At 36.6% G+C, this 21,550-nt stretch overlaps 1 protein-coding gene and 1 long non-coding RNA gene across 2 annotated transcripts; both read left to right on the top strand.

Annotated features, from left to right (window-relative positions):
* The first annotated feature begins 11 nt into the window (after positions 1-11).
* LOC147521512 (uncharacterized) lies at positions 12-2,510 on the top strand. The gene is made up of 3 exons (XR_015194129.1): positions 12-484; positions 1,795-1,868; positions 2,083-2,510. It is a non-coding gene; the product is annotated as an uncharacterized LOC147521512 (long non-coding RNA).
* Positions 2,511-4,733: 2,223 nt separating this feature from the next.
* LOC147521513 (uncharacterized) lies at positions 4,734-5,252 on the top strand. The gene has a single exon (XM_086565909.1). The coding sequence runs from the start codon at positions 4,734-4,736 to the stop codon at positions 5,250-5,252; it is 519 nt and encodes a 172-aa protein (XP_086422035.1).
* Positions 5,253-21,550: the final 16,298 nt, after the last annotated feature.

Below are 21,550 nucleotides of genomic sequence, written 5' to 3' on the forward strand. Positions count from 1 at the left end.
TTAATGATATCTATATAATAAGCTAAGGTTTTATTTGGCGCTACAGGACAAAATAATAAACAAAGGACGGTCAAGATCAGTTTATAGCACCATCGAACGGCTGCTGTGCGCTCACTTGGTGTTGTTGGGTTTTTCTTCATTCCAGGTCGCGGGTTATTGTTAGAGTTTTGTTTAAGACCGTTACTTTACCTTCAACAAATCTACTCGCGGGTTCGAGCCCAAAAAGCCTGACTTTCGGTGGTTATTGTTAGAGTTTTGTTTAGAGACCGCTACTTTACCTTCAACAAATCTACTCGAGGTCGATTCTTTTAACACTCCAAGTTCCACTGAGAAACACAGAGCCTACTTAAGGAGGCAAACTTGGGGAAATTTGATGGTTTTACCTTCAACAAATCTACTCGCGGGTTCGAGCCCAAAAAGCCTGACTTCCGGTGGTTATTGTTAGAGTTTTGTTTAGAGACCGCTACTTACAAATCTACTCGAGGTACATACCCAATTCAATGATTTTTTTTTCTCCAATTCGATTTTTTTAACACTCCAAGTTCCACTGAGAAACACAGAGCCTACTTAAGGAGGCAAACTTGGGGAAATTTGATGGTTCAATCCCCTTCATTTGTTGTTTTGATCTACCCTTCATAAGTCTTCGTAGCACTGTTGACTGTTGTGTTTGAATGGGAGACAATTGATTGTAGTGGGGCGGAGTTAATCATTGTGGGTACTCTTAAGATAATAGTGGTAGGGTATTCTAATTGATTTGGTTCCTTGAGATAATATTGGTAGGGTATTACTATTGTTTCTTCGTATAAATTTGTAGGGTACGCATGATTGTAGTTTTGATAAGATTCTTCAATATTGGTAGGGTATGCTATTAATGTGAATGTATCTAATGGAGCTTTTCTTTGCTATGATTGGGCTTTTGAATAATTTGCATATAATTATGTGAATGTATCTAATGGAGCTTTTCAATTAGGGCATTTTGAGCTGATTTTGATTTGTTTTAGGGTTTATGGGTTACTTAGGAGTTAGTGTTTTGAAGTATACTGATGTACGTGGTTTTGTTCATTGCGTTTTAATGCTGCTATATATATGTGATATTAGGAACTCATTCCATGCCCTTGAACAAAATTATTGTCTTAAATTAAGTAATGCGTGTAAGTTGTATGAGATAGGTAGTAGGTACATAGGTTACAAATAAGTGCGTGTAAGTCGTAATGAGATAGGTAGGTAGTAGGTACATAGGCATTTGTTGTTTTGAATGTTGTTATTCTAATTTGTGCGTAGTCACCATGGACCAATAGCGAACAGTGTTGATGCATTGGGCAAGGCCGTGGGATCATATTCAAAACAAATGGTTGACAAAGTTAAGTTATGTTAATTCTTGATATCATCATTGTCTTCCCCAGCTATATTTGTTTAGTTCTAAATAAAAGTATCAATACATAATATATTCTTATTGTTTTCCATTTAATTTTATCTAATTTTCATGTCATTTTGTGGTGCTTAGGTTGTCAGTATAGAAATAAAATCTTTAGCATTTTAGATGGTTGCAGTCTAAATTTATTCACACTTCTTTTATTCCTTTAGTGCCTCATATTGGTTGGCATTGTAAACACTTGGAGAGCCTACTATGATTTTTGAGAGAATTCAATTTCAATTGTCAATCTCGCAGCAAGACCAATTTTGGGTGAATTTGAGGGTTTATTGTCCTACCACTCTGTTCGACTCTTTGGCACTTGCATTTGCTCTTTGGAAATTGCAAAGCATAATATATTTTTTTCTCTTTTAATGGCACAGATGATATCATCAAGATGATCAAGAAATCTACTGCAAAAGTGCCAAAAAACACCTCCGGTTAGTGTGGTTTTAACGTAAGTAGTCATAATCCCTTTCGACTCAATTTTGTTTCTAATTCATTCATCACAAAAATATTCCAGGTATAATATTTCACCCGCTTTTGTCCAGTTACATATCTATCATTATATTGATTGTTTGTTATTTACGGGAATCGAAATGTCATTTGAATATTGTCTAACAATCAGTCTATTACAACATTGTTTGAACTTAATTTGATTTTTTGTTCAGGAGGATATTCATGAGCTTCTCTTGAGTTTCACATAAGTTGGTTAGAAATCCCCTAAACCAATATTTGGGTATAATATTTCACCGCTTTTTGTTTTCAGAACTCCCCTTATTAAACCATCATTTCAATTATTATACCATTTAACTTTCTGCATAATTTCCTTCCTAGGCAATCATGGTGAAAGAGCGAATTCAAGCTGTGCAAGAGCGAATTGCAACAGTATGAAATACTATTATATGTGATTTCACTTTGTCTATCACACACATATATTTGTTCACACATATATATTTGTCCAGTTACATATCTATCATTATATTGATTGTTTGTTATTTACGAGTACAACTATATCAACATATTAACGGGTGTATCTTAGGTCGCGACTTCATTACCACAAACTGGAGAAATGAAAGAGAGGGGAAAGGAGTCGTTAATTCACCGCGATCAATTCCACAACCACGACATCTGTTCGCCTCCCAATCCGATATATATGTGCCTCCCATCAAGATATGCTCGCCCCAATTTAGTATATGTGCCTCCTAATCGAAGATCTACTCCTTCTCCATCTGATGTGCCTCATAATCGAAGATATACTCCTTCTCCATCAGTTGTGCCTCATAATCGAAGATCTACTCCTTCTCCATCTGTTGTGCCTCATAATCGAAGATCTACTCCTTCTCCATCTGTTGTGCCTCATAATCGAAGATCTACTCCTTCTCCATCGGTTGTGCCTCATAATCGAAGATCTAATGCAGCTCCCAATAGACTATCTGTTGTGCCTCCTAATCGAAAATTTACTGCAGCTCCCAATAGGCTATCTCATTGTGCCTCCTAATCGAAGATCCACTGCAGTTCTCACTAGGCTATATGTTATGCCTCCTAATCGAAGTTTTATTGCGGTTCCCAATATGTTATCTGTTGTGCCTCGGTCAAAGATCTATTGCACCTCCTAATCGGAGATCTGTTGCCTGGCAACGTCTTGAGAAAGGGAAATGCAAGTGCCTCTAAATCCGCGATCAAATGACTATAGCACAACAAAATCGGAGATCTAAAAGATGTTATGTCCGATTACATTGCAGATTCCTTTAAGAAGACGAGGTCAACGTCATGAAGTTGGGTCATCTTCATCAATGTATGATATCTCTTCTGAGAAAAGCCAGCCTCGATCACAAAAGATGTAACAATGCAAAGTTGTGAGGATAACACTATGTAAGTTAAAAGCGCTTAAATTCTCACTCTTATGTTAGGTTTCAACATATCGTAAAAGCGTGATATATCATAGGTCTATTTTTGCAATTGATCATGATATGACTAGATTTGTGAAAAGTGAAGAAGAAATTCTTAATTCTAATAGAGGTCATGCGCTTCCAGTTCCAAATCGCCGTCACTTTTTGGGAAAGATGGATGTTCTTTGTCCATTTTGTTCGGCCCTTCATTGGAACGATGAACAGTTATCGAAATCAAGGCGCAACCGACCTTTATTTGGAACTTGCTGTTTACAAGGAAAAGTTAAGCTACCGCTTCTTTCTCCACTGCCTCCGGCACTTAAATCTTTATTTGAAGGATCTAATAAACGTGCAAGATTATTCCGTGAGCAGATTCGGCAATACAATGTGTGTAATGCCTTTACCAGTCTTGGTTGCAAATTTAACGATCGTGTGTTACATGGGCGTGGTCCAACCTCATTCACTGTCCATGGGGAGTTGCGGCACCAAATCGGTTCATTGTTGCCTGATCCGGGGATGGAACCTAAGTTTTCGCAACTTTATATTTATGATCCCCTAGCTGCTTTGGATCACCGCCACAATCGCAACCCGAATTTGTCAAGGGAAGTGTTGAAAACTATACAAGAAACTCTTCTGCAGACCCACAAGTTTTGTGATATCTATAAGCAAGCATTTGAGGTTTTAACTGAAAATGCTTCTGAGAATAACAATGTTCCGGTCCATCTACACTATGATCCGCGTTCGGATAGACGAAGGTACAATCTTCCGACAACTGATGAGATCGCAGATGATATTGCACCGGAGATGGGAGTAAGGTTGATGCCATGCGTGATATTGTACGCCGGCGAGAGGAGGGCATGAGTTGGAACGGATAAGCGAATGTCATCCCGCTTATTTGCCTTTGCATTATGTTCTTGTTTCCTTATGGGGATTTGGGTTGGTCACCGATTTAAAGTTGTGGGGCGTCAAGAGAAATGCTCCAAGCAATGCAAGACTCACCCAATTATTGTATTACGCCTACCGTTTGTTTGAGCGACCCACGAGTACTCATCCATCTTACTGGGGTGTAAATTGTTGCATGAATTTTTGGTTGATGCTTGGGCTGCATATGAAACGGAACCGTCTGCGATATATTAGACTAAATCAAGACACCATCCGTTCGGATGTGTACAAGTGTTTGACGAGATGTTGCACTTGAGGGATTAAGTCCCGATCAAATTGGCTAACGGTTCATTTTGCCTTCCTCGCATGTTGGAAGTCCAAGGCACATGTCTGAGATTTTTCAGATTCAATGGCTATCACCCGACACTATAAGCACCCGGATATTTTTCTTCACGGTGGTGCAAACCCTAATTGGCGGGAAATTAAAGATCGCTAAAGGAACACCAAACTTCAACACTTCGCCCTGAAATAGTTGCCGGGTATTCGAAATGAAACGAAAAGCAATTATGAAAGAAATCTTGAAGAATGATATCTTCGGTCGGGTGGTTGCATATGTTTATACCATTGAATTTCAGAAGCGCGGTCTTCCACACATGCATTGCCTTTTATTTCTCGCGCATGATGATAAGATTCGAAACAGTGAGCAAGTGGATAAATTTGTATGTGCTGAATTCCCAGACCCCGACACCCACCCTGCATTGTTTGAAACAGTGAAGAAGTGCATGGTTCATGGCCCCTGTGGTGATCGAGATCCGAGTGCTTCATGTATGGAAAATGGTCGATGCACCAAAGGCTATCCAAAAGAGTTTGTGGAGGAAACAATTATGGATAAAAAAGGGTACTCCATTTACCGAAGGCGTGACACTGGCAAGAAATATTTTGTGAAGAGGAAGAATAAAATGGTTAAAGTTGATAATGGAGATGTTGTTCCCTATAATGCATATCTGTCTGAAATGTTTGACTACCATATCAATGTTGAAGTTTGTGCATCGTGTCAAGGTCATTAAATATATTAACAAGTACATCTACAAAGGCTATGACAAAGCAACAAATGGTGGCGGCGAGGAACAAATGATGAGATTCAAAGATATATCGATGCAAGGTACATTGGACCAACAGAAGCATGGCATCTATTTCAGAATCCAATGCATAAAGAGTTTCCAAGTGTCCAACGATTGGCGCTTCATTTGGAAGGTATGCATAGGGTTGTTTTCAATAGCAAAGATCCTATGGATGCAATTCTTGCCCGAGCCAGAGACCAAACTTCAACACTGACAGCTTTCTTTAAACGTTGTGATGAAGATCCAGATGCACGAGCATATACCTATCAAGAATTTCCACGACACTATGTTTTCCACAAAGACTCTCAAGAGTGGACTCCTAGGACTCAGGGACCTTCCATTGGTAGGATGTATTTTGCAAGCCCTAATGCCGGGGAGAGGTTTTATCTACGCTTGCTACTTACTGTTGTAAAAGGGCCTACCTCCTTTGCATATCTTTATAAAGTTGGTGATACCGTGTACAACACATACAAAGAAGCATGTATTGCCCGTGGGCTGTTGGAAGCTGATGATGAGTGGATCTGAATGCCTAGAAGAGGCGGCGATAATGAAAACCGGATATCAACCTGCGGAGGTTGTTTTGTGTAATTCTTTTAGAGTGTCATCCGTTACGACCCGGATCTACTTTGGAGCAAATTTGCATCGTATATATGTGATGATCTTGGACAGCGGCCGAACAAAACATGGCATCCCGGATCCAACCGATGAGCAAATAACGATTCACGGCTTATATTTGGTGGAACAAATCCTTTTAGAATCTGGGAAGACATTGGAAGATTTCCCGCCCATGCCAAAGCAAAAGGAGGATTGGAGCAAAATTGTTGGCAATAGGCTCATTTGGGAGCAACGCCAACTTCAGCATGAAGGCATAGGAGAAGAGGCTGCAGTTGATGTGAGTCGTCTTAATGACGAACAACTTCATGCTTACACCTCTTTGGACTGATTCAGTATATGGTGACAAGGGCAAACTTTTCTTTTTGAATGGAGCAGCTGGTACAGGAAAAACTTTTTTGTATAATACAATTGCAAAGGCACGCGGCATGGGCCTTATTGTTATCATGGTGGCATCATCGGGGAATTGCATCTTTGTTATTATGCGGTGGGCGACTTGCTCATTCTACATTTAAGATTCCAATTGATGTGATGGATACCACTTTTGCGGCTTTGCTAAACATTCCGACCTTGTCGACCTATTTAAAGAAACAAAACTAATTGTTTGGGGACGAGGTGCCCATGCAACATAGATCTTGTGTTGAGGCTTTTAGATAGAACACTTCAAGATATTTGCGGAAACAAGAAGATATTTGGTGGTATCACTACAGTTCTTGGTGGTGATTTTTAAACAAACACTACACATTATACCGTTAGGCGGAGAGAGCAATTTGTTGGTGCATCGATCTGGCGCTCTTTCCTTTGGAGTTATTTAGAAGTTTTGCACTTGGTACGAACATGCGGCTTGAAATGGCGAGTCCGAATGTCGAATTCAGCCGATTTTTGTTGGAGGTGTGTTATTAATGTCTTCTAATTATAATGGTTTTTCTCTATTAGTTCCATATATAAACGAACTATTTTAGAAACTAATGAATTCATTTTTGCTTTGATTCATTTAGATTGGTTCGAATCCCAAAGAATCGCATACAATTGCGAATGGAATCTGCAAGTGTACCAATATCCAAGAACTCATATTCTCTGTCTATCCCCAATTGGATGTTATGGACACACCGTCTCCAAATTTCTTAACTGATCGTACTATTCTTGCCGCCCGTAATGATGATGTGAGTGCAATTAATGAGGTTGCACTGAATTTTGTTCCCGGTGAAGCTTTTTCGAGTATTTGGTTGCGGATAAAATTATCGAAGATGATATTGATAATCCAAGTGGGGCTCACTATCCCACCGAGTTTCTCAACTCCCTCGACCCTTCTAGCTTACCACCTTTCAATCTCAAGTTAAAACACGGATGCCCTATAATGTTGCTTTCGGGAACATAGCACCTAAAGATGGCCTTTGCAATGGGACCGCGACTTATGGTGCTTCAATGTCTGTGATAAAGTCCTTCAAGCCAAAATTTTGGTGGAGAGAAATTTGGAAATCGGTACTCATCCCAAGAATATCTCTGGCTCCCTCAAATTCAGAGTTGCCTTTCAAACTATCAAGGCGACAATTCCACTGTTAAATGACTAGCTTATGCCATGACAATTAATAAGTCGCAAGGTCGATCAGCTGAAATATGTTGGCATTGATTTGAGGACACCAGTTTTTCAGTCATGGGCAACTCTATGTGGCCATGTCGGATGTACTTCTTCAAAAGAATATCCGTTTTTCTTCCACCTAATGCAAGAAATTGTACCACAAATGTAAATACCCGGAAGTTCTTCTCTAAGAACATCGATACCAATGAGAAAAGGTGAGTGAGAAATTAAAGAATGTTACTTTTATTGGTTTATAAATTAAAGAATATGTTGTATCCATATATATGCTATGTAGATTTTTATGATAGGTGGTTTTTTTTGATAAGCGTGGATACTTAAAAATAAGAATAGAGATTATTTTATTTTGAGAACCATCTCTTTTGTAAACAATATGCTAAATGTATCAAGTCTAAAAAATCATGTGTATGTGGTTTGTTTTGGGGTACAAAGTTAAATTGCCATAATTTTTCAAAGAACATGATTGTAGTCTTTGCTCCATGGCATTTATCCATATGGTAGCAGAATGGTGTGAAAAGTATGCATAGAGGGGAGAATGAGAGAAATGAGGAACTCGATAAGTGGGCGTGGAGTATTTATTTTATTTTATTTTTCTATTTCATTACTAGAATTAGCCCCAGGTGAAAAATTATGCAAAGTCTTCTTTAATATTTAATGAGTTGTCTTTTAGTTTTAGAAGTAATTTGTGTTATGTATAAATATGAAGTTATATATTTTGGTATGGTTGATCTATGAGAATTGTATTGTTTGATTTTCAGGTTATGACAGGATTTAAGTTTTTGAAATGTTGAAAATACAAAGGAGACTCTTTTTTTTATTTTTTATTTTTTTAAAAAAAATGATGATGCTCTTAATTGAAGACTCTCTTCCTTTATTTTCATCATTCTCATTTTGATATGTACTGAATTAATGAATGTATAAGGGTATGTGTAATGAGTTGGTTTGTGAGAAATGAAATACATAGAATTGCAATAATTAAACTCACTTGAGTATGCGTATGAAATGGTATGAAGTATAAAAACTGTTGGAAATGGTTATATCATCGATCCAATGCTACCATAGAGATGGTCTCTCTTGGGGTGTTGTTCAAAAGCAATGTGTCTAGAGTGCCGACTGGCACGGGCATTCACTAGTTATCAACAAGTTGAGACGTCTTCTGTAGCGAAGGCCTTCTAAGGAACTCTGTTGAAAATAACAACACAAAAACACATTAAATAACCTTAAATTGCCATATCATAAATTGAACTAGTAAAAGTAAAATTAAATCAATTCTGCTTTAATTTTCACCGTGTGGCTGTGCAGATGAGTTATTATTTATGTATTTTACACTCAACTCTTATGCACCATGGATATTCTATGTTCTGTTTTAACATGAATTTTGTTGATCATTGCAGAAATATACTGTACTTGAATAAACAACATGCAATGGCCACAAAAGAAAACTCAAGCAAGAGAAACAATTGTTGCTCCAAAATATTCAAGAGTTAAGTTGGAGGTTGAAAAGCCAACGACTGTTGTAAAAGGTAGTAACGCTTGAATCATTTTAGTTGGTATAAGAAATAGACAATTCTTGTGGTCTAATTGGCATAGTCCCCTTGCAGGTCCAATTGATTTTGTCCTCAATTTGTTCAATGGTCCTAACAGGGATTCTAGCCGTAGAGGCATCTCAGCTTGGAAGGCTAATCATGGACAACAAAGTTTAAACAACTGCAATTGAAAATTAAACAGGTGTTAAAATGGTATAAAGTAAAAGATAATGAAATAATTAGCAATTAAATTTCTTTTTGTTTTCTTAACTTTCAGATGTAAAATCATGATATGTGAAGTAAAAGATAATGAAATAATTAGCAATTAAATTTCTTTTTGTTTTCTTAACTTTCAGATGTAAAATCATGATATGTGTTACCATAGTACAAAATATCTCGATATATCGCGATATTTGGGGATATCTATCCAGATTTCAGAGAAAGATATATAAATATCACGATATGTTCAGAGATATATACGACTACAAATATTGGTGATATTTCGATGATATTTGTGATATTTGGTGATATTTTGTATATATAATAATTTTATTTAATATTTACCATTATATTTCAAATAAATATAAATAATGTATCATGATATATCAAGAAATATCCACAATATCTACGATATTTGTCGATATTTTAGATATATCTACGATATTTGCATATGAAATAATATCAAATATCTCCAAAGAGAGAGATATATCCCGATACATATTCAGAAATTGAATATCGATAAATACTCATATCCTGATATTTTGTACTATGTGTGTTACTATAACTTGTGAATATCATGTCTAAGTCTAAGTCTCAAAGTCTTTCCAGTCTCAAAGTCTCAAAAATCAAATTTTAATTAGTTAAAATGCTAAAACTTGCTCACTAGTTTCCGGTAATTCGAACAGATACCAGAATACTTTGCAAACGTATATGTTTATGTTTATGTTTATACCACACTTTCTACGACAACTCGGCTAAACTCACTTCGTGTTTGTGACAGTTCATACTTCATAACATAGTGCGATTGATAATTGGACTATGAGGTACTTGTCAACAAACGACTGCTTATAGCCCAACCGCTTGCATGTTTCGAAATTACTTTTTATTTAAAAGGAAAAAGAGATAACTTTTTAATATTATTTTTAAAATTCTTTCAAACAAAGAAAAAGCATTGCCACCGCCCACAGTGATACACTGACATATCTGTCCATAGAAATATGCAGTGCCGGCCCTGAGTTTCTGGTGGCCCGAAGCCAACTCTTAAAATGTGGCCCTATATGTGTAAATTCATATGTCAAAAACAAAAATCGATGCATTTTTTGTCTAGCGTTATTATTTGTTATCTCCTCTTTTTAGTCGAATTCCTTTTTGTTTAATGTAACAAATAAGATTTTATGCATCTTTTGACTTCGTAATATGTGAAATAGCAAGTGGATTTAATAATTTCATTAGCCATATATAAGCTACAATTAAGCCTATAATTATATTGTTATTATTAGTAAGTGTATATTGCAAGGTGTGTTAAACTGTTTTAGTGGACTCTAGTGGTGGACTGGTGGCCCCTTACTTTGCCAAAATATGGGGGCCCAAAGCGCTTGCTTGTGTGGCTTTGTCTCAGGGCCGGCACTGGAAATATACAATTCTTTAAACTGGTGTTAAAATGGTATAAACTAAAAAATAAAGAAAGAATTAAACAAATAAATTTCTTTTTGTTTTCTTAACTCTCAGATGGAAAACCATGATATGTGTTACTATAACCAGTGAATATCATGTATTACCCAATTTTGCATGATGTTGTTTCCCTTCATTAACTTAATGATCAAATCACGAGTCAAGTCGCGTATCAATATATAATTTTCAATATGAAAGTTCAACAGATTATTGTTCCTAAGCTAAAAATGTGTCATGTGCCGTATCAAAATCAATTTTTGCTTTATTCGTTGAAAAGTTATAATTTTCCCTTGCGTGTTGCGTCCAACCTAACGAAAAACTCATAGACCCTCAGTAGCAACAGAAATGCCAGCACATGGCTAGTTGTGTACTTGTATTCTTGTAAGAGCATTTGCAATGCAGGTGATAGAGGGGGGAAGTGATAACTATCACCTACTTTCCTCCAAAAGTGTTGTGCAATGCTTGGTGATAAACTCGGTGATAGTTTTCCCGAGTTCAAAACAAGGTGAAACCAACCACCGAGTTTATCACTGACTTGTTAACTTCGGACGGGATGTTGGATTCCGTGCGGATTACAAAACTCACCGGGGAGGAATCCAAACATCCCGTCCGAGTCCTAACGGCTAGTGTACCAACGGGTCAAAAAGTCATAACGGTCAAAAAAAAACGTCAAAATAAAAACTTTGGTATATATACAACATTTGTTTCATTTCAACTCACACTTCCAACAATCATATATCATATTTCTTCTTCTTTAAAATCAGTTCTTAAAAACCAAATATCAAATGGCATCAACTCAAGCATCTCAAGCAAGTTTGTAGCACTCAAGCAAAAGCGAGCTCACTTTAGCATGTCCGATGATCAAGCTCTATGTCTTGCTTGGATAAAAATTAGTGAAGACTCTATTGTTGGTGCTTTCCAAAATGCAAAAGAATTTTGGAATCGTGTAACAAACGAAGTTCAATCAAGCACGTGGTCGGATAGGTCTCGATTCAATTAGCGGAAGGTGGAAATATATTTCAAAAATGATGAACAAATTTGTTGCAATTGTGAATGCGGTGGAGGCTCGACATGCAAGTGGTACAACAATACAAAGCCGGGTAATTACAACGTTGTCAATTTGGAATTTATTGATTATCTTAGTCTTAGTCTAATTATTTCCGTCTTCGTCTAATTATCTTAATGTATTTATTATTTCCATTTTAGTCTTAGTCTAATTATTATCTCAGTCTAATTATTATTGCAGTTTAATTATCTTAGTCCTAGTGATTATTTTAGTCTAATTACCACCATTTTTTTTTTTTAGTTGTCCGAGGCAAGGATGACGTACCAACTACAAGAAAAATCGGCTTTTTCACTTGATCATTGTTACGTTATACTCAAGGATAATCCAAAGTGGAGTAACGTTTTTGAGGCAAGGTCAAGCCGCCCACAAAGGGAAAAGGTCATAAAAATGATGGTGAAGATTCAACTTCTAATTCACCAAGTGTTGGTGGAGTTGAATTGGAGGGTTCTCAAGAAATAGAGCGTCCAAAAGAAATGGAGCATCCTCTTGGATCGAAGAAAGCCAAGTCCAAAAGGAACCAAGAAAAATCAATTGGTATGTTGGAGGGTTACTTTACACGTTTAGAGGATACATTTTCACAGGATGCAAATGAAACACAAAAATGCTTAGAAGTTAGGGAAAGGGAACTTGCATATGGTCAAAGAACTGTGATGGCAAGAGAAGAAAAAAATCTGATTCAAGCAGAAAAAAAATCAGGTTCAATTGGAAAAAATCGGCTTCAAAAGATGCAATATGAAGCTAAGATTTTAGCGACCGATACAAGTGTCCTCCATCCCGATACCGCTTTTATAATCGAGCAACAACAAGCTGAAATACGTGCTGAATGGGGAAGGGCTAGAGGTGGTTCTAGCTCTAACTAAGCTTATGTATTTTAATTATCTAGTATTTTATTTTAATTAAAGTACTATGTATTTTAATTAATGCACTATGTATTTTAATTTCAATCGTCTTTTTTTAATTAATGCACCATGTATTTTAATTTCATTGTATTTTTAATTAATGAACTATGTATTTTTATCTAAGCTGTTTTTTTTAATTAATGCACTATGTATGTTACATCCAATATAATTATTTTCATAGAAATACAATTACCAATAAAATTAAAATACATTGTAATATAGTTCATTAAAATACAACCCGATTAAATACGTTGGAACTACATAGGAAATACATTAGGAAATACATAGGAAATACGTTGGAACTTAATAGTTCACGTTAGGAAATACATATGAAATACATTTTCATTTCCATTTTAATTTTAGCCTCCTTCTCCCTCATCCGGATCCGACCAATTTGGATCATAAATTGGTACGGATCTGCTTGTTTCTTCAATGCCGTCCAATTAAAAACATGTTTAACTAAGTCCTTTTGAAGATTAGTATGTGTAACTTCATTTCGATCTTATTTCTTGCTTCAATCATCGATAGACAAAATGAAAACCATCATCTTCCTGAAAGAGCGCAGGTATTGTTTCTTTCCTCTGACCTTTCCAATTCCAAACTCCACTTTCACGTTCATTCTCAACAATCATATTATGCATTATAATGCATGCCATGCATGCCTTCATTATATCTCCAAGAACAACAACACTATGACAACGCGCAGAAGCCTTAACAATATGCCATCGTGCCTGCAAAACTCCAAACGTCCTTTCAACATCCTTTCTTGCAGCTTCTTGACGTTGAGTAAAGATCTTTTCATGCTTATTTCTTGGATAACGAATGGCTTGAACAAATGTGCCCCATTTTGGGTAAATACCATCAGCAAGATAATATCCCATATCATAGTCATTACCATTCACATTAAATGCAACAGCCGAGGAGCCTCACCTTGCTCTAATGATTCAAAAACATGAGAACGATGAAGCACGCGTTAATGTCATTATCGCGAACTGGTAGGCCGAAGAAAGCAATGCGGATCCAACAATGTTTGTGCCAAGCGGCTTCAAGTATCAAAGTTGGTTCATTCTTGTACCCTACATGTGTTCCAGCCCATCCACTTGGGCAATTCTTCCACACCCACCCACATCTGGTCGATTGATCCAAGCATTCTGGAAAACCCTTTGCCGCATTTTCAGCTAATATCCTAGCGATTAATGCGCCTCACTTGGTCGCCTCAAAGTACTCTTCCTCAAACGCCGTGTGATAATTGCCTTGCACCAACGCTTCATAGATACATTTGCTGTGGAATCTCCAATTTGTAAATACTCATCCGTTGAATCGGAAGAACAACCGGTTGCTAATTGTGCAACCTGCAGCTAGTCCCTTTTGTAACCCGTAAAATTGCTTGCCGACCCAATCCATCCACCTTGTCTTTAAAGTAATCGTCGAATGATGCAACAAGATGCAACATATACATAAAAAGCTCTCTTGTCATCTTGTACCTTCGTCTAAACTTATGAGGGAGGCCACCTACAAGGTGTTGTGAAGTAATCCCTCATTATCTTTTGTTTCTTGAAATCACCACCATCTCTAAACGTGTACTCTACGCCGCTTCCACAGATCCACGCGTTTGTCGTATCCACATCTTCAATTTCAATGGCTGCTTGAGTCATTAATGCCCCAAAGAAGATGGATAATAACTGCAACCTCCTCCTCCTCCTTAGCCTCATCATATCATTATGCTCATCTCTTACTCTTTCCATGTAGTCATCTTCCGGTGAAGTACCGAGGAAGGACGACGGTGAAACCGGAAGGCGAACTATTACTACTAGATCCTCCCCATAACCTTTGGTTATATGCAATTCTTTCTTCTCTACAAACATTTTTCCTATTTTTAGCTTGGTTGTGGGAAGAAGATGGTTGTGTTGTTTGTTTGATCTAAAAGAAAGAAGAGTAAAAAAAATAAATATGAAAGGTAAGGTCACATATGATAAGGTCACATGTGATACTTCGATTTTGATCCACTTACCAATTGACAACATATTTTATTAGATTTTTGTTCACTCTCCAAGTGATAACACATTGTATCCAAATGTCTATCCAAATGTACCCTCAATAATTCCAAATGGGCCACCATCCCCATCCATAATTGCATTGTTTGGAATAGTAAAATGTGCAGGGAGGAGGGCTTAAAAACCAGACGGGATGTTACATTCCGTCTCGGTCTATAAAAACCAGACGGGATGTTACATTCCGTCGCCGGTATCCCCATACACTATTCTGTCGAAACTTTGCCGAAACCAAACCACCCGCAAAAATGAGTGATATTCCAAACTAAAAATTTCTTTTCAACAAAGGCGAAATGAGTGAAACAAATGTGAAACGAGTGAAACGAATGTGAAACGAAATAAACGAATATTCCATTTTTGGAAACATACTGAACTTATAAATTTTTAATTTTTTTTTTTTTTGCCATAACCTCATTTGTTTTATTGACATATTCATATCAAAACCCTGCTAATATACTTTGAAAATAATAAATAAGACAAACAACAATCATGAACAACACCCAAGTCTAACACGAAACTTCGGTAAAAAACTAACTTATAATTTCTAAAAAAATTGGACATAACCTCCTTTGTTTAATGACATATTCATATCCAAAACTCATCAAAGAAAAACCTGCTAATCAAAAATTCATTACAAACAACAATCCCAAACGCCATAAGACAAGTAATGGCGCCGCGGTTATTACAAACTACAAAAAATATCTATCGAGACCTCCTCCCCTACGAAAGGCTCGGTCGAAGAGCTCTCCCCCCACGTCGTTGTGCGCCTCTCGGTTGAGCTTGAGCTTGAGGTACTCCACTTCCAAAGATTCTCCAACTCTTGCACACGTCTCGGTCAAAAAGTTCGATTCGTTCTTCTTGTAAGTACTCAAAACTGCGACGAGGGACTCCATGAAGGACTCACGCATGGCATAACCGAGAGAGTCATAGTTAAGGAGCTCGACCTTACTTCATCTGTTTAACAAAACAAATGCAAGTTAGGGGTTATAGTGAATACTAATAATAACAAATCATAAATAAATTCAAATCATACTAACCTCGGCTAAGCTGCTTTCAGTATCTTGACAAATCTGCTACCACTGCGGCATCTACCGGTGGAATAAGTATTCTCATATCTTGCCCCGAAGTAATCATGCTCCAATGCCAAAGGTCATCATCATCAAATATCTGTGGAGTTCTTTGCGGCATCCGAATATCATGAAACACCACGGGGGCTGTGGATCGTGGCAACTCCACTCCTCCCGGGAAATGAATGTCGGGCCTCGATGCTCCGAAGTAACCCTTCAAAATTGGTGCCCCGGTATAACGCACCTAGCAAGAGACCTCGACCAACCCTCTTCCAATATAAGTCATAGTTAAGCCCGTAAAACCGAAAGGCGATCGTCGGCCACTCATTTGGGTTTGCTCTATAGTGTGAAAGAACGGCCGAAAAAGAATATCGAGGTCATTCATATCTATAGGTGGTGGGTAAGGTATAACAATCTCTCCGGATACTTGCCGCCAACATCTGTCCCCAAGGTACCATCACGATGGTGACCCTATAAGTATCATTCGCCGAGAAAAGAAACCTTGCTCTATGACACATATATGATAGTCACGGTACTTTCGGTGTTCTCTGGAACATCCGGAATATCCGCGTAAAGGGTCCGAAAGATGAAGGACTTCGGCCCGGGGTTGCCACTTTCAATTCGACTAGCTCCTAAAAGCTCAATCTGGCGGCGAGTGTTATGAATATTATCGCGATAGGTCCCCATACCCCCTCTGCCTCTGATGAAGCCCCCATGCTTGAATATGTGGAATCGGTCATGAGTCTCATCCTCTTCCAACCTCTTTAACCACGGGGATGCATCACACGAAAATGTTAAGTACCACCAATCTTGTCATCAATAGATAAAATACAATATCAATATATATATAAACATGTCAACATTAATAATTAGATAAATAAATGAAATGAAACAATAACTTAATAAATAAGACTTACCGTATAATCCAAACAAAGCCGCTGGAAATTGCCTTTAGCGGCTTTAGTCTCAACTCGAGGTCTAGCCCGGTAAAGGTATGCCAAGATGGATTGACCCGGTCATAATCCCACATCCTCTACGCCCGAGGGCAGTGACCATCCACCCGATCGTAAATAACTATCGGCATATCCAAATAATACCGCACCAACAAAGTAGAAGAGAGGAAGGCACGTACATACTAGGTGGATCGACTCCTCACCAATATGATAGTCTTTTCGGCTTCTCCTTGAGTCTATTCAAATATCTCGAAGTAAACCAACTCATATTTATAGCTCCTCCCTTAAAACTGCTTTCGGCCGATAATCTCAAAACTTCGTCTTGCTCATCATCTTCAACCAAATCAAAACCTTCAAAGAAACTCATCGCCGTAGTAAAACCTCTAAAGTTTCATCAAAAGGAACGGCATCTCCATAACCAATTGGGATACCCGTGAGCATTGTGAAATCAAGAGGGGTAATCCCAAGCTCACCCCATGGGAAATGGAATGTGTGGGTAGTTTGCCACCACCGCTCAACTATCCCAAACAACAACGCCTGATCATTTTGTCCCAAATTAGAATTCAAAAAACTCCCAAATGGTGTGGCGGATATAATATCGGTAACCGTGACAAAATTAGGATCCGTTTTTGATTTCATACAACGCCACCACGACACAACATTTGAAAGTGCACAACGCACTTTCCATAAGTGTACTTCCTACATTCAACAAACACGCAATACGATATAATTACAACTATTTTTTTTTTTAAATAATACGACAAATTCAAACTAATTACACAACAACAAACTTGATATAAACTAACATAAATAATAATAATTAACATAAAAAATCAAAACTTACTTGAGATTCCGCCACTTTCGATTTGCTACGTGTCGGACCGATGTTGACGCTTAATGGTGGGTGTTCCTCGATTTTTCAACGCGGTAGAAAATTAAACCCAAGTTCAATTTAGTCCTCCTCGCCCACATTACAGCGTTCTCGGCGACGCGATCCTTTTTGCCCCATTTTTTGAAATTTTTAACATTTCCAAACCATCGAGAATGCTCTTCATGTGGTGAGGTTGGTGGGGATGGGTTGGGGGTGGAGAAGTCATTATGAATGGAAATTTGTGTTAAAAGGTTGTTAATGGAGGCTACAAAATCGAATTTTGGCTGGAAATGAAGTGAAAATGGAGCTGTTGGCGTCTGTTGATATTGAGCCATCGGGGCGGGATGTTACATCCCGCCTCGTTATAAAATATCGGGCGGGATGTTACATTCCGTCTCAGATCAAAACCTCCGGGCCGGAATCCAACATCCCGTCCGAAATATTTTTATCACCTCTGCATTGCACAACTTCACCTTGTTTTTCACCGGGTTGGTGAAAAGGGGGGTGAAAAGTGATGAGGTGGCGGTGATAGAGGGGGGAAAACTATCACCTGCATTGCAAATGCTCTAATGATTTTTGTGTTTTGAGCCACAAATTTCGAGAGCTTTTGCCAAAATGGCAATGCAATGTTTCTTTTCAACTTTAAGAAAGACTAGGAAAAAAAAACAGCTATTAAATGCTAATAAGGACTAATTATTTACTTAATTAGAATCATTTTAAAAATAATATTTTTGGTAAACGGATCTGATTAACTTGCTCATGAGTAAAAATATTATTCATGCGGTTATTCATTCTTAAGCTACTCGGTTGCTTACTTCCTATTTAATAACTGATTGAGCACTTGCACCCCTACAAGTCTACAACATCCTCACCTTAAAGGCAAAGCATAAATAAACATCATTTTTTGTGAGATTCGCAAATGCTAAAGCAGGTGGTGAAAAGCTGCAAGTAAACAAGGGCACCCAACAATATAGACATGATTCATCCCACTGAGGCACAAAATGAAAATTGGGTTCATAACATAGTACAATTTGGTTCACAACAAAGAATCCATTTGTTCTAGTAGTTTTTCATAGTCCACACTGTAAGTCCAAATGGCTTACCGCTAGACCATGGAAACTATTCTAATCCGTTTTCAAAGGAAATGGACCTTATGATTATTATTGACACCAACAACATATCACGATTCACGATTAATGCTAGTGGCCAGATCATCATAGTACCGACTTTCATCCGTTCAGCCTCCTCTTTATCCTTCCTTGCCTCTCTATCATCTAAGATTCTTACCTCTGCAACATCCGTCATTAGTTTTGAAATAATATACTTAGAAATAGATTTGAAATTTAAACCACAATTATTATTACAAGAAATATCAACTATTTTGGGAGTTATGGACATTGTTTAAAGTTTAGAGGTTATTACTTCAAACCATAATAACTATTAGGCTCATAAAAGTTTGAGTCCAATGGCCTCTATCCCTTTATAAAGTCGATAAATAAAGTAGAATTTAAAAGTCAATAAAGTGGAAATTAAAATAAACATATTTCACTCTCTATAATAGAGTAAAATAGAGATAGAGAATTGAAATATGTTGACTTTACTTTACCTTTTTAAATTAGGCTTAAAACTTTTTTCTAACACTACTTTTAAATTGGACTCAATAAAGTAGGGAGGACTTTAACTATCAACATCATCTACATTTATTAAGTAGATGTAGGTATTGAGGTTGCCCTTGAGGTGGTAACTCTCTAACTATCATAGCCATATATCAAATGACAGAAGAAAACAGTCGCTAAAAATTAAAAGGAAAAGACAAAGAAATGGAAATCAATGAGACGGAGATAATAATAAAACCACCACCAGCAAGCATCACTAGGATCGCAAGAGACACATAGATCTCACTTGAGAGAGTTGAATGTTTGTTGATCAGATTAGTCTTGATGTAATGCACTTGAGCACACCTTCCAGTCATCTACATAATAAGTTTTGAAGAGAATAAGTTCAAACTCTTTTGAACTTGTAGTGATCTGGGCCTTGCTTGATAGGAAAGCAAATTTAAAAATGTTTGTTAGGTGAAAATACATATTAAATGATCGTGTATTGGTAGGAACCCGCTATTACTAATCACTATCAAAGGTGACACAGACTCAATCAAAAATTTGTTTGCATTAGGTCCATTCATAACTTTAGGTTTATCAATGTCGCAACACCTTATTCCCCTTAAAATTTTGGGCTGACAAATTTAATCTTCAATTTTCTTGCTATATGAAAGGGCAGCCATTATTTTCCTCCTTCATTGATGCAATCTTTTTCTATTTGTTATAGTTAGCAAATGATTTAAGATTGCTGTATATAATATGCAAAAGTTTAATCAGATATTGTTCAATTATCTCCAGTTAGATTGGGTGCTGCTGCAACTTCCTTCATTCGTAAACTAAAGAAAGGTTTACCTCCCTGGGTTCCTCTCAAGGGACACGAAAAGAAATCATTATTTAGTTTACTAGTAATGATTAATAACGAATAATACAACTTTTTTGCTTGAAACTTCAAATTATATTATCGTGTAGTTCAAGTAGACCACTCACCGACTGACAATCAACAAATCCCTACTACGACGAAATTAACATAACAAAATTAGCGATGGTAATAACATTAACTGAGAAAGCACTTGGTCAACTGACAAATGAGAACAGAACGTATCCGCCTCTTATATTTTAAGGTTTTAACATTATGGAACCAAACACATTTAAGATTTGTTAAGAAAAATTTAAGTGCCAAGGTCCAGCTGGAATCATTTCAATCAAGTTTGTAGAATAAAAGAGAGCTAAAACATTGACAAGAGCGAACATGGAGGTTTAGTGGGTACGCGTCTTTAATGGAGCTAATATACACAGCAATGCATCTTATTTTACTTTGATCCATTAATATTGCTCGCATGGTGGTGAGCTTTTTCACATTAATTCTACAAGGACATCATTTCATCTTTCTCCCTCAACCACATGAGACATATCTAAATAGATGAGTTAATAACTATTTAGTACCACGAATTTTCACATTTTTTCTTAAATAGTATTAGAATTTTATTTTTCGCCTATTCGTACTACGAAGTTTCAATTTAGTACATCAGTTAATTTTCAATCCAATTCCACTAACGGCGTTAGCACTATCCACACAACACTATTCACGTAAACAGTGTTTTCTCAAACATTCAAATTTTGAAAAACAAAAAAACACTATTCACGTGAACATTATTTTCACTATTTATGCGAGCAGTGTTTTTTTTAAAAAGATCTTTAATCAATCTTAAAAATTAATTCTTTAATGAAAAATAATTTAAAAACACTATTCACATAAACAGTGTGTTCACTGTTCACGTGAACAGTTTTTTTTTTTTTTTTTGTAATAATCTAATTTTTAAGATTGATTAAAGATTATTACAAAAAAATAAAAAAAAAAAAAAACATATTCACGTGAATAGTGTTTTTATTATTTTTTATTAAATAATTAATTTTTAAGATTGATGAAAGATTCTTTAAAAAAAACAAACACGGTTCAAACACTATTCACATGAATAGTGTTTTTTCCAAAAAAAATGAATTTTTAAGATTGATTAAAGATTATTACAAAAAAATAAAAATAAAAAAAAACATATTCACGTGAATAGTGTTTTTATTATTTTTTATTAAATAATTAATTTTTAAGATTGATGAAAGATTCTTTAAAAAAAACAAACACGGTTCAAACACTATTCACATGAATAGTGTTTTTTCCAAAAAAATGATTTTCTAAAAAAAACACTATTTATGTGAATAGTGCTAACGCCGTTAGTGAAATTGGACGGAATTGGATGGAAAATTAATTAATGTATTAAATTGAAACAAATTGAAACTTCGTGGTACGAATAGGCGAGAAACAAAATTCAAGTACTATT

This window comes from Coptis chinensis, chromosome 1 (assembly GCF_015680905.1).
Source record: "Coptis chinensis isolate HL-2020 chromosome 1, ASM1568090v1, whole genome shotgun sequence".
Classification (NCBI taxonomy): domain Eukaryota; kingdom Viridiplantae; phylum Streptophyta; class Magnoliopsida; order Ranunculales; family Ranunculaceae; genus Coptis; species Coptis chinensis.

What these genes read in the sequence shown, in the direction of transcription:
- LOC147521513 (XM_086565909.1), top strand. Translation starts at nt 4,734, where the DNA reads ATGAAACGAAAAGCAATTATGAAAGAAATCTTGAAGAATGATATCTTC.